The sequence below is a fragment of the Plasmodium sp. gorilla clade G2 genome, assembly GCF_900097015.1.
Source record: "Plasmodium sp. gorilla clade G2 genome assembly, chromosome: 7".
NCBI classification, from domain to species: domain Eukaryota; phylum Apicomplexa; class Aconoidasida; order Haemosporida; family Plasmodiidae; genus Plasmodium; species Plasmodium adleri (nom. inval.).
In genome coordinates, this window is record NC_041699.1 from 704730 (window position 1) to 720600 (window position 15871).

Genomic DNA, 15871 nt, shown 5'->3' on the forward strand with positions numbered 1-15871 from the left:
TATTATATAATTTTATTTTTATTATGTGTGTCCGATATTTTGAACAAAGCTTTATTTTATTTTATTTTATTTCTATTTTTTTTTTTTTTTTTTGTTTTTTCCCTCTCATTTTACTTGTTAAAAATAAAAAAATATATAAAATGTTATATAAAAAATGATAAGACAGGTTCATTTTTTACATATTCCATTTTTTTCTCGTCTCTCACGTGAAATCTTTGTAGAAAAATATATTAAAATGTATGACATATTATATATATATATATGTATATATTTATGTATGTATTTTTTTTTTTTCTTTCAGGAAGTTGAAAAGTTTGAACACAAAAATAATTTAATAATTTCTTCTTTCAAAGATACATAATATATATATTGTAATAATATACAAATGAACATATTATATTCAAGGATCACTAAGCAAAAAAATGATAATATAAAAAAATACCTACTATATGTTTATAAAACATTTGGTAAGGATATATATATATATATATATATATATATATGCATGTATGTATGTTCTTTATATTATGATTAAATGTTTAATAGCATATAATATATATAAGACACAAAAAAAAAAAAAAAAAAAAAAAAAAAAAAAAAAAAAATTCGGTTTTTGTATACATGTAAAATATATATATATTTATATATATATATACATATAATATTACTTAATTATTAAGGTAAATTTTCATTTTGTCATTAAATAATTTGGTAATAAAAATTTTTCGTAATATAAGTTGTTTACCTATTAAATGAGAAACATACGGAGTACATAAAAAGTCATTTGAACATTTAAGAATATCTTTAATTTTAAGAATATTATTTAAGACAATATCTTCATCATACCAAAAGATAATTTCTTTTCTTCTTAAAATATTTTTTTCTCTTAAACAAATAAGCTTGATATAATCAGGTACATATGGATGATTAAAATAAATATGTAGAGGTCCAGTATACCAAGCATGTAAAATTTTATATGGTAATGAATAATAATATATTGGTTTAAAATAAAAATTAGCAAAATTTTTATTTCGAAATGTTTTTTCATCACATAATGGTAAAGATAAATGTTCAAATGGTAAATGTATATTCATAAATATATCTAAATTTTTAAATTCTTCAAAAATAGAACAATTATTTAAAAAGTAATATATATTATTACATATATTACTTAAATATAACATTGGTAATTTAATTTTCTTTTTCTGATCACATATAATATTTTTTTTACTTAGTTGTAAATTTAATATTAAATTTTCTAAATTATTAATTTTATTTATTATTTGTTTATAATTTAAACAATTGTTTATGTCATTACACATGCCACATTTCTTTTTCATATTCTTAATAATATTTTCATACATTAAAATTATATATTTAATAGTTTTATTATTATTTATTTGGTTAACTATTTTTTTATTAAAAACATCACTTTTTTTATGTTTTAAAATATTATTACTACTACTACAATTATTATTATTATTATTATTATTATTACTATTACTATTACTGTCATTTGTAGTATCGATAGCATAAGTGTTATCAATATTATGACAATTTTCTTTTGAATTTTGCTTGTGTAAGTTCATTTTGTTTGTAATCATTTCCAATGGTATAGAACATTTTTGCAGTTTTAATTTAAAATCTGGTTGAATATTTTTTTTATTATCTTTTTTATTTACATCATCCAACTTCTTTCTCAAATCTTTGAAGAAAGGTCTACTTATATAATTTTTTTCTTTCTTTTCTTGTTTGTAATTTTTTAACAAAGTACTACAAAAGTTTTCATCTTCAAATAATTTAACATATGTTTCATGATTATTTTCTTTAATAATATTATGAATTTTTTCATTATGTTCAGAAAAAAAATCATGTCCAAGAATTTCACAAGCTAATAATCTTTCGGATGGTACATAGTTCAATAGATTAGTTAATAGATCCCAATATTCATCACTATAATTTAATGGTAATTCATATTTATTAAAACATTTTTTTATTTTTTTCAATCTATTATAAAAATCATCATGACATATATCTTTTAATATAGAAGCTAAATATTTATTTGTTAGTCTACTATACCAATAATCTTTATTTTGATTCATATCATCATTCTGAACATTCTTTTTTAATTCTTTTATATAATTTTCTTTTTCTTTTTTATTTCTAAATTTAAATATACCTGAACCAATGTTCTTTATGGTTAATTCCACTCTTGCAAAAGAGTGAATTTCATTACATCTTTTATATGCTATATTATTATTCATTAATAAAAGTGGTAATAAAATACATCTTCTCATGTTTTCCTCGTTTAAAAATCTTCTATAAATTTTATAATAATATACATATTCGTTTTTCATTTTAATGAATTTGTCATTCTTTATATATTGTTTGTATTTTAATATTAATGATTTATAATGTTGAGTAAATGATTCTGAATTTTCCAAAAAAATTTTTAAATCATCTTTTTTCAATGTATTAAGGTATACCTCGTTTTTTTTGGATGCTATACCGACAGTATTAGAGCACATATCGGTATTATTTCTTGTATTTTTATTACAACTCTTTTCATGAGTTTTTTTATTCTCTTTATTTGTTTCATCTGCGATAGTAAAAATATTATTATTATTATTATTATTATGTGTATGATTTTGTTTATGCTTTTCATCCATATTATATGCATTATCCTTATTAATTTCACTATTATTATTTTTATTTTTACTTTCTTTAGTATCAATGTTTGTATATGTATGCACATTATTTTTGATAAGTTCATTTTGTATTATGTCATCACCCCACTTTAAACTTACAATGTCATAATAATTCATAATATATTTTATATAGAACATTTCGTCATCATTTAAAACATCTAAATCATTTAAGATAATATTATTAATGGTCTCAACGTCTTCATTAAATAAATTATCCTCTTCATTGTAGTTATCCATAATCATATATTCATATGAATTTACACCACATTTTGCTAGATCTGCTAGAATTATACCTAATGACCAACTATCACATCTGACATCAAAGGGTGCGTATTCAGTGCATGCAGATGGGTTATTACTATTGCTATAATTACTAGTATTGCTACTGTTCATACTACTAGATTCATCTGGGATATTAAAATTTTCACTCATATCATTTTTATTTTTATAAATTTTACAATTTTTACAAATTTTACAATTTTTACAATTTGTTCCATTAGTTTCGTTATCCATATTGATCTTTTTACAACTAAGAGTGTTTTTTGGTACATTTTTTTCATCGTCTTCATTATTATATTTTTTATTATAATCATTTAAGAAATTAAAATTTATATTACAATTGATATTTAATATTTTCAAATTATCCATGGAAGGTTTAACAGAAATTGCTGGTTTTTGTAATTCTTCAAATCTTTTTTCAATATTACCAAAATGTTGTTCATAAAAATAAATCAATTTATTATATTTGGATTGCCTATAATTACCATTATGATCATAACACAAACCTTCAGGTGCCATAGTATAAACAGTACCTTGGAAATATGATGATAACTGATTTTTAAATTCATATTTCCATTGATTTAATAAAGTTTTATATACACTCATAAAATTTTTTGAATTTTCCAAATAATATGTAGCATATTCCATAGCTGAACAACCAAAATCAGATATACATAAATGCCATTTTAATGGATTATATATATTATATGAATCTGTAAATACCAAAATATTCTGTAATTTTATATCAGTTAAACGTACGATATTAGATTGATAACATGTTTGAATAAAACTTATACCACTTGCTATTTGAAAAAATAAAAACTTACATTCTGATTCGGTTAAACCACAATTATATTCTTTAATATTTTCATATATATAATCAATTTCTGGATCTTTTATTTCAATAGTACTATTATTTAATTTCATTTTTATATTTTTTAACTTTTTATAACATAAACCTATACATTGAAAGTTTTGTAAACTATCAAAACAATTATATTTTCTTCCAAACAAAATATGAATTAATTTTAATATTTTATTTATCTTTTTTTTTTTTTCATATTCTTTTTTTCTATGATATATTAAATTTTGTAATAATTTTCTTAAATCTCCAGTAGCACAATGCATTAATATTTCGTAATTCTGTTTATCTTTTAAATGTCCAATTTTTGTACTTAATGGTTTCATAACATTGCAATTAAAATGACATAATAATTCTTGTTCTCTTAAAAATTGAAACTCATTACCTTTTCTACTTATATCTATTTCTTTTACTGCCAATTCAAAATATCTTTTCTTCTGACAACATACACAATTATCTAACTTGTTATTTAACATCAAATCGGATTCTAAAATAGCTAATTCCTTTTTATTGGGTTTGGTCATATAATTATTTCTTGATTTTTCAATTTCTTTGTTTTTCTCATTTTGCACATTTTGTACATTTTGTAAATTTTGCACATTTTGCACATTTTGTAAATTTTTTGTTTCTTTTGTTATTTCTTCATATTTTTCATCATCCGTTTGGCCCTTTAATTCTAAATAATAATCATTCCAATAACTAGAATAATCTGAATCAGAAGCTACATCATATTTGTCTATAAGATATCTTAAACCCTTTTTCATATGACATGTGTGTGTTAACACTTTAAGAAAATTTACATCATTTATTTTATCCATATAAAATTTTAAATACTCATTATTTAAATCTACATTATATAAAACTTTTCTAACACTTCCAAAAGATCCTTTACCAACAAAATTATCCATATAATTAATACAACCTATATTTGACCATATTTTCTTTTTCTTATTAATTATGATATCCATAGTTCCATCTGTTGAAGAATATAATTCTCTTGGAAAATCTTTCACACTATTTTTATTATCAAAATTATCAAAAAAATTACTATTAAGAATATTTTCATCAATACCTGATTTTGCAATATTATGATACATATCTTTATTTTTGGTTTTAGCAACACGTAAGGTTTTCTTATTATCTAATATATATTCTTTTTCATGTATTTTATTTTCTATATTTAAATAATTCAATTCTTTTTTTAATGCAACATCATTATGGGACACATATTCTACCATATTTTTCATATTATAATCATCATTTATAACGTTTACAGAATATAGCATTTTTTCATTATTTGTGTATTCAATTTGTTCTCCTGTTTTCTTCTTGTCATTTAAATTATTTGTACATTCAACTGTTTCACTTACTAATTTATTTTTATCGTTATTAATATTTTCTGCGTTACCGTTTAAAAGTATTATATTGTTTTCTTTAATATTATCTTCACAATCTTTAAAATCTGTATTATTCTTATTCTCATCATCATTATTATTATTATTATTATCATCATAATTATGCTTGTTATTATTGGTGTCCATTTCCACCTCTTTGGACTCTTCTTGAACTTTCATTTTTTTTTCTGCCATGTGTTCATGTGTATTATCTTTACCCCTATCATTTTTCTCATCTGTGCATTTTGTTTTTTTCCTTTTTCTTCTGTTTCTTTCATTTGTTATAGCATTAACCTTTCCTTTGTTTTTTTGCTTATCTGATTTTATACTTTCATCAGAATTATCTAATTTAATTTGTTCTATGTTATTTTCCTTAAATGGTTTATTTTCATCATTTTCTATATTTTTTTTATTTATTATTTCATTTAACTCTTTTATATTATCTAATTCTACATTTTCTTCATTCTTATCATTTTCCTTTTCTCTTGAATTGTCACAAATATCTGTTGAACTTTTTTTTTGTTCGTCCATATTTTTCATGTTTCTCTTACGATTATTTCTTTGTGATATTTTGTTTAATTGCTTATTATGCACATTTTTATTTATTCTCTGTTTTTCATTGTACGAGCGTTTATACCTGGATCGTGTTTGTATGAATCTTCTACTGTGTACCCTCTCTTGACTGTTAGGTTCCTCAACATTTTTATCATCTGAATTTTTGTCATCTGAGTTTTTGTCATTTGAATTTTTGTCATCTGAGTTTTTGTCATTTGAATTTTTGTCATCTGGGTTTTTGTCATCTGAGTTTTTGTCATCTGAATTTTTGTCCTCATTTTCTTCTGTAACATTTTCCTCTTCAATATTATTTTCTTCTACATTCGTCTGTTCCATATCCTTGTCTTTTAAATTTTTGCCTTCCTCATCTTTCCTTTCTTCGTGTTTTTTATTTTTATTTTTATTTTTATTATTTCCTTTTCTTCTTCGACTTCTTCCATTTTTACTAAATACCTTTTTATTAGCACAATTCACAATATTTTCTTGCTCTTTCTCTTTCTCTTTCTCTTTCTCTTGATTTTGATTTTGATTCGTTTCCTCTTTGTTTTCATGTGTACATAATAATTCCATCATATTTTCATCATCTTTTAAACTACTGTTTATTTCATTAGTATCTATTTCCTTTGTAATTTGTTCATTTACATTGCTATCTATATCTTCTATTATGTGATAACATGTTTCTTTAGAATTATTCATTTGTTGCACATTTTGTTTTGACTCCTTTTTATTTCTTAAATTAATTGTATTATTAGGAATTGTATTTTTATTCAAAATAAAATCGTATTTCGATAAAGATTGGCTATTAGCTTCTGTGGTTTTACCACCACCAACTCCTTCTAAACCTTTTTTTCCTGCTCTTGATCTTAATCTATCTTTAATTGTTTCAGATTTATTCAACTCAGTACAAATGTCACCTTGCGTATTAATTTCTCGTGTTTTTCTTCTTCTATTTGTAAAGGATTCATTTTGTATTTTGTCGTTTACACTTGGAAAATCAATCATTTGTCTTAAAACATTGCTACTTCGTTTACTTACTATTATTTGTTTATCATGATTATTCTTTATTGTACTTATGTCCATATTTTGAGTTATGTTTTCATGTGAACACCTATAAAAAAAAAAAAAAAAAAATATATATATATATATATATATATATATATATTGATTAGTTAATATTTATTTTTATGATTTTAATTATTTATTATCATTATTTTTTTTTTTGTTTTTTTTTCATATATTATAGTCTTTTTATATTATACATTTTATTTTTTTCTTCATTAATATTATTATAGTTTTGAATGCTACTATTGCATATATTTTGTTGGTTAGTAATTATTTCATTAAATTTTACAGAGTCATTGGTTTGCATATTTTTCGCATAAGATTGTTGATTTTCTAGTTTCTGTTGAAACATTAAATAATAGTTATTTAATAAATACGCTTCTTGTGCTTTTTTTATTTGTTCCTCTTGCGTATGTTTTATCACATTATCATTTTTTATTTTCTCTTTATCTTTTTGCATATGTTCAGAAAAATGGATATTATCGAATACTTGTTTTTCGTTATGGATATTATGAGGTGAAGATAAAATCAATGGGTTTAATTTTTCTGATAAAGAATTCATATTTTCATTATTTAATGTATCATCTTTTGAAGAAGCAATTGAATTTTTGTTTTTTCTATTATTATATTCCATATGGTTTGATATAAAATTGTTTGAAACAAAGTTGTTCAAATTGACGTTACTTGAAATGAAATTCTTTGAATTCGCGTTGTTAGGAATTGGATGATCTGGAATAAATTTATTAGAAGTCAAACTCTTTAGAAACAAATTACTTGACATATTATTTGAAATGAATCTATTTGACAAGTTGCTTGAAATAAAATTGCTAGACATATTATTTGACATATTGTTTGGTATATTATTTGACATAATGTCTGGTATGTTATTGGACATAATGTTTTGTATCTTATTGGACATAGTATTTGGTATATTATTTAACATATTACTAGACATGTTACTTGACATATTACTAGACATATTATTTAAAATGTTCTTTGGTAAATTATTTAACATGTTGCTTGGAATATTGTTTGATATATTATTTGACATATTATTTGACATATTATTTGACATATTATTTGATATATTATTTGACATATTATTTGATATATTATTTGACATATTATTTCGCATATTATTTAACATATTGTTTGGCATATTATTTAACATCTTGTTTGGCATATTATTTAACATCTTGTTTGGCATATTATTTAACATCTTGTTTGGCATATTCTTTAACACATTCTTTGACATATTATTTGGCATATTCTTTAACATATCATTAGATACCATATTACTTAAAGTATATTTGTTTGATAAACTTTTTAATAGCAAGTTACTTAAGCTTATATTGTTTGATATTCCATCGTTTGATATCATATGGTTCGATGGAATATTGCTTGACGCCATATTATTTGGTATCATACTGCTTGAAGGCATGTTGTTTAACGCAAAATTATTTGGTATCATATTATTAGATAAAATATTGTTTGAATGTACACTATTTGATGTAATATTATTAGGTTTCATATTATTTGAAAGGATATTATAAGGAACTGTCGAATAATCTCTTTTATGTCTTTTATATTTCGATTTTTCATGTGAACAAATGGATATGCCAGAGTCTTGAAAATTCATTTTATTGATTTCATTTAAATTAAGATCATTAATTTTTAAGTTATTCATATTGGTCTTTTGCATCAGATTTATAATATCCGAACCCCATTGCCCATTATTATAATTCATTGGATTCGAATTCATTGCACATGGTCCTGTTAGGTTACTATTATAAACATTAGAGTCCATATTAACAGAACTAGATGCGTTAGGAAAGTTCATGGAAAATTTAGTATAATCATTTTTATGTAATCTGGAAACATCTGATGAATATCTCTGATTTTCTGAAGAATTTGAAGTATTTAAGATACCTGTTCTACTACCTATACAGGGTTTATGTTGGTAATAATCGGAATATTTCATATGATTACAATATGAAGAATTCATATTTTGTACTTTCGTATTCTCTAATGGATTCGATTTAAAACCATATGAATTGATTTCATTACATATGTTATTAAAGTTGTATAAATTATTCAGGTTCATTGTATTCGATTCTATAGAACTCAAATTAATTTGTTTTGTTATGTCATTACTACTATCATCGTTTATATACTTGTTAAAGTTCATAATATTATTATTTGATGAATATACATTTACATTATGTGAACTTATTGGATTTGAAACATTATGATAATAATTCGGATTTAATGCCATATTTGATAAATTAGAACATAGATTTTTTTCTGTTCTATAATTTATTATCTCATTTCTTTTATTATCATAGTTTTCTATTTCTACATTGGTTGAATGAATCTCATTCATCGTTGCGCATTTTTCCATATTCATATTCGACTTAATTTGTTTATTAGAGTCTTGTGTTTTACCCTTTCTATTATTCATAGCTTTTGATATTTTTTCTTTAAAAAAAAAAAAAATATATATATAATATTTATGTACCCTCCAAGTTTTTATAATAATAAAATATAAGACATATAGATATATAATATCTATCTATATCTATATATCTATATATATATATATATATATATATAATATAATATACTAGAAAAAAAAAAGCAAAAAAATTATATTACACAATGCAATAAATGTAATTAGGAAAATTTATATTTTTTTTCTTATGATTTATCTTTAATATTATGAAAAAAAAAAAAATATATTTTTTATGTTATATATTATTTATAACTTTCTTAAGAATGCTTTTTTTTTTTTTTTTTTTTTTTTTTTTTTTTTTTTTGCGCATATATATTTTTTTGTGTGTATATATTTTCTTTCTGTGTAATTTTTTTTTTTCTTCTTTCCTTCGAGGATTGGATTTAATTTAAATATGAAATATATTTTTTGTTAAACAATATATCTTAAAACGTTTTTTGGAATGTTCTATCCCCTTCTTAATGATAATAATTTTTTAGGTGTAAAAAAAAAAAAGGTTTGATAAAATGAAATTCAAAACTTTATATAAATGGATACAATTATATTATAATATTGTATGTTTCAGCAAGGAACATATGTGATTTTTATTTTTTGTTTTATTCAAATATCTATCATTATCTAATATTTTCCATTTTTAAATAAACCCTTAAAACTATGATTCACATACATATAAATGACACTTCAACTTATATATAAGAATTAACTGTTTTTAAAATACTTTCTTAAAGTATATATTAAAAATAATACTAAATAAACATATTATATTTTATTTGTTTCTTAATAGGCTTTTCATTAAATATCATTGAAAATGAAATAATATATAAAAGTATCACTGTATTATTTATTTAAAAAATATAATAATATAAAAATCCTTTCTTTTATATAATACGTTCAGGAATGTTTTCCTTTATTATATATTATTGTTATGTATATATATATATATATATATATATATATATTTTTCAATTCTAATATTAGTCTTTTAAATAAAAATTCTTATATTGATCATAAAAAAAAAAAAAATTAAAATTAAATAGTATAAATTTTATTCTATTAAAAGAATGATATATGTCCTTATATAATTTTAAAATTTAGTAACTGAAAATAATGTATTCTTATTATAAAAATAAGATATAAGAATAATTGTTAATAATATATTTATTAAAAAATTGTAATTTCTTAAAGAGACAACTTTACACATCTTTTTAAAAAAATAAGAATCTCTAAGTCGTGTTTTTATTTATTAATATTTATTTTATTTTGGGTCATTTACATAATATTAAAGGTATAATGATTCGATAATACCTTAAAAACCCTTATATATACATATTTCTTTATTATTGGGATTCATTTTTATATTATATATTAATTTTTTTTTGCGTGTGTGTATAAACTTTTCTAGGATTTCTAATTTTTTTTTTTGCATTTTTTAGAAATATCTCTGACTTTTAAATGACATAATGATTTTAGGTTCGTATTATTTATTTTATAATTTTATGATTATACTCATTTTATTTTATCATGTATTTTCCTATAAAAACTCTCTTCTGCTTTCAAGAATTTATTTTTCTCATTTTATTTAAGAATTAAATTGAAAAAACTAAGCAGATATTTTCAAGTGATTGTGAAATTTTAATATGTTTTTTTTTTTATATAATTGTATACTTTCATGTATATTTTTTTATAGCATGGTAAAAAATATATTATTATTTATATTTATTTACTTCTCTATATTTCTAAAGTGAAATTTATATAGTAAAAAACGAAAAATATTTAGAATATTTATATACCTAAACCTATATACTATTATATATAATTTCTTATTTATTATATATTTAAGTAATTGTTTTTATGAAAATATATAATCCTAATAAAATGCTTCTTTTTTTAATTTTCTTTTTATATTATAAAAAAAAAATATATAGATGTATATAATGTGTAAAACACCTGAAATTTTTTTTCAAAATTTTTCTAAAAATATTCTAAATGTTATGTTTAATGTATGATCTTATTTTATATGTATTTAAGAATACCTTCAAAATTATTATTTTGTTATTATTATATATATATATTTATATTTTTGTTGTGAAAGAATATCAAAATTTTGGTTTTTTTTATTATTAAAGAAAAAAACGAGAGTTACCTAAATTTGTGTTCTTTATTGTATAAGGCTTTACATGCATAAAACTTTTTAAAAGCATATAATTAATCCAATTTTAAATTAATTATAGATATAGTGAATGAAGAATAAAAATATATATTTTTTTTTTAATAATTGAAATACACATTTCTCTAAATTGTAACCTCTTTGAAAAAACAATGAAGGAAATGTAAGAAAATACTAATATAAGCTTAGGAAAGTATTTATGGATTATTGAAATAAAATGAATAATGTGTCTATTTTCATTATATTCATAATATAATAATTCTATATTATTAAAATAAAAATTTGAATATCAAACAGTTTATTAAAATATAATTATATAAATGTTGAATACACAATAAAGGTTCAAAATAATAAAAGGAAATTTTTTTTATTATTTAAAAACATACCATTTTATAATGCCTTTTTAATAGTTGTCAAAAAGACATATCCTATTAATGTTCATTTTTAAAAGTAAATATATTATATTTATAATTAACTTTAACATAAATAAAGAAAAATTAGATATTACTATTAAACAAATATTATGTTATATATATTTAGATACGTATATGGAACTTTTTTTTTTTTCAATTTATATAGATTTAATTGTTTTAAGCTTAAATTAGTATATTTGTTAAATTGAAAATATGTAGTTTTTATAAATTCTATTTTGATTATTATCATTTTTTTAAAACATAAAAATATTTTTGAATTTTTGGAAATTCATATTAATATTAATTTTATTAATATAAAAGAATATGGGAAGAAAATAATGCATATATAATTTTAAAAATATTAAAAATAATATAACAATTTCTTATTTTTATCATAAATTATATATATTTTTTTATGTTCAGTTCGTTGCTCATTTCACGTTTAACATATATTATATGCAGTTAAATATGTTTGTGAATTCTTTTTAAAGATATATGTAATAAATTTGTACTCTTCCTTCATAAATTATTTTTATCACAAAAATTCATAAGTTCTTTATAATCCATGTGTTTTTTTTTTTTTGTGTATTTTGTTTAAAAGGAAAAATTCTTCAAATGTTTTCATAAAATTATTTATATTTATATTTATATTAATTTTCAATAGTGATAATTAATACACAATATGTTATAGCTGTATATAAAATTCCATTTATTAGATAATTAATATTTTCCTTATGTATAATACTATGAATAAAACAAAACATGAATATTTTTAATCATTTAGTACATTCCACTTTTTTAAATATCCTTGTGTTTCACATAGTTCAAAAAAAATTGTCTTTATTTTTTTTGTAACATTAAAAATATAATAAAAAATTCCTTCTTATGTATATATTATCATTTGCACAATATAAATACATATATATTATGTAAAAACTTTTTTTTGATTTATAGTATTTTAAAAAAATCTTTTTATGTAAAACTGAAGAAACACTTGCTATTTTGGTAGTAAATCAATATAAATTGTACCATTAAATCTATAATCACAAGGTTTCATTTTGTCATTTATTTATAAAATTAACATTACTATTTACTGCATAACTTCTTGTATTTATCATATGTGGAAAAGACAAAAATATTTCTTTATTAATAATGTGTTTACTCTTTTATATTGAAAAAAAAAAAAAAAATGATATTCTCTAATAGTGAGAGTGTACCTTATATAAAATATATGTTAATTTATCTTTGATAAATAAAAAAAAAGGTTCTTAAACCTGATAGTTCAGAAAATATAACTATAGTAATATAACTCATTCTAAATAAGCTATAAAAATATATGAATATCATTTATTCAGTTATTTAAACAAAATCAAAGAAAAAAAAATTTTAAATATTCTTCCATTTGTTATATAATTAATATCTTAAAAAATATGTTTTTTGTATTTTCTAATATAGATAGAATGTAAATAATGTTCGTTTCTTTTTTTGGGAAGAAACATAATATGAGTGTAAAAAAGGAAAATAATAAAATGTAACATTTCCTTTCAAACAATTACAAAATAAGACTCCTATTTTTATGAATATATAAAAAAAATATTTTCTTCTATATATTATATTCAATAAATTATATTTACACATATTCTAAATATGTTTTTTTCTCTGTAAAATATAAATGTGATTCTGTATATAATATTTCATAAAATATATTTATTAAATAATAATTTAGACTTTATTTATTTTTTCTTAAACTTTATATATTTTATAATCTATAATAAATTATATATAAAACAATGTTAACATTTTAAAAGAAAAAATAAATTATATTAAATTTAAATAAAATATTTTAATATATAATAAATATTATAATAAAATATATATATTATATAAATAAAATATTGTGCCTATTTTAATTATATTTAATTAATTTTATTATTTAATTAATAATATTTAAAAATATATAAAATAATTTAATAAAAATATTATAATAATTATATAATAAAATAAATAAATATTAAATTTATATATTATATTTATATTATATAAAATGTCTATAAATATTTAATTATATTTTTTTAAATATTAATTTAAATAATTTATATTTATTAATAATATTTTAAAATAAAATTAATTAAATATATTTATTATTATTAATATATATGATATAATAGTTATTATATTTAAAATAAAATATTTATTTTTAATTTATTAATTTTATCATTTAATATATTATATATTTATTTATTTTTAATTTAATTTAATTAAATTAATATATATATATTATAATATATTTAAAATAATTAATTATAATATTATTTTTTTATATTAAATTAATAAATATTAATTATATATTTTAATTAAATTAAATTAGAAAAAATATATGTGTATTTATTACTTTAATTATATTTTTATTAAATAAATTATAATTATTTTATTATTAATTAAAGAATAAATAATTAAAATATATAAACATATTATGTCTAATTATTATATATAATATTATATAATTTTAAATTAATAATTATTTATTTTAAATATATATTTTATTTTAAAAATTATAAAATTAATTATAATTATAATAAATAAAATATTAATTTATATTTTAATATTTATTTATATTAAATTATGTTTAATTAATTATAATTAATTAATTATTTATTTAATTAATATATATATTATATAATAATAATTAATAAATTAAAAAATAAATATTCCATTTTAATTAAATTAATATATATATCATATAATAATAATTAATAAATTAAAAATAAATATTTTAATTTAAATATAATTATTATTAATATTAATTAATAAAATAAATTATATATTTAATTTAATTTATTTATTATAATATATTAAATTAATATATTATTTAAAATAACGAACTAATTAATTTAATTATTATATATATATTATTTATTTTATTTAAAAAATATATATTATAATATATATATTTATATTTATATTTAATTAATTTTGTAATATATTATTTATTTAATTTAATTAATTAAATTAATATAATATAATATAATATAAATAATAAATTTAAAATAAATATTTTATTTTAAAATAATAATTATTATAATGTGTATTAATAAAATAAAATATATATTTAATTTATTTATAATTTAATTGTTATATATTTTAATATATTATAATAATTATTTAATTTAATTATTGTTTTAATATATTATATAAATAATATTTATTTTATTTATTTTAAATATAATTATATTTATTTATATTAATATATTTGTTAATTAAATTTCTTTTAAATATTATTTATTAATTATATATTTTTAATATTAATTTAATTATATATATTTAATTATATTTAATAAATTAAATTTTTATATTAAATATATTATTTTATTTTAAATTAATTATATAATTATTTATATTATTTTAAAAAATAATTATTAAATTATTTACTTAATATATATATTTTTTAATTTTATATTAATTATAATATAATATTATTTAAAATAATTTAATAAAGAATTAATAATATATTTAATTATTATTTTAAATTAATTAATTAATATATATATTTATTATATTAAATTATTTAATTAATATATTTATTTATTTAATTATTAAATTAAATTATTTAATTAATATATTTATTTATTTAATTATTAAATTAAATTATTTAATTAATATATATTTTTATTTAATTATTATATTAAAATAATTAATTAATATACATATTTATTTATTAAATTAAATTATTTAATTAATATATATATATTTATTTATTATTTTAAATTATATAATTCATATTTATATTTAATTATTATTTTAAATAATTTATTTAATATATATTTATTTGTTATTTTAAATAATTTATTTAATATATATATATATATATATATATATTTATTTATTTGTTATTTTAAATAATTTAATTAATATATATTAT

General features: G+C 17.5%; 1 protein-coding gene across 1 annotated transcript; it reads right to left on the minus strand.

The window, feature by feature from the left end:
* Positions 1 to 668: 668 nt before the first annotated feature.
* Positions 669 to 9321, minus strand: PADL01_0716100 (exported serine/threonine protein kinase; the record flags this gene model as incomplete). The annotated part of the gene is made up of 2 exons (XM_028681195.1): positions 669 to 6906; positions 7058 to 9321. The coding sequence occupies 2 exons, from the start codon at positions 9319 to 9321 to the stop codon at positions 669 to 671; spliced, it is 8502 nt and encodes a 2833-aa protein (XP_028537597.1).
* Positions 9322 to 15871: the final 6550 nt, after the last annotated feature.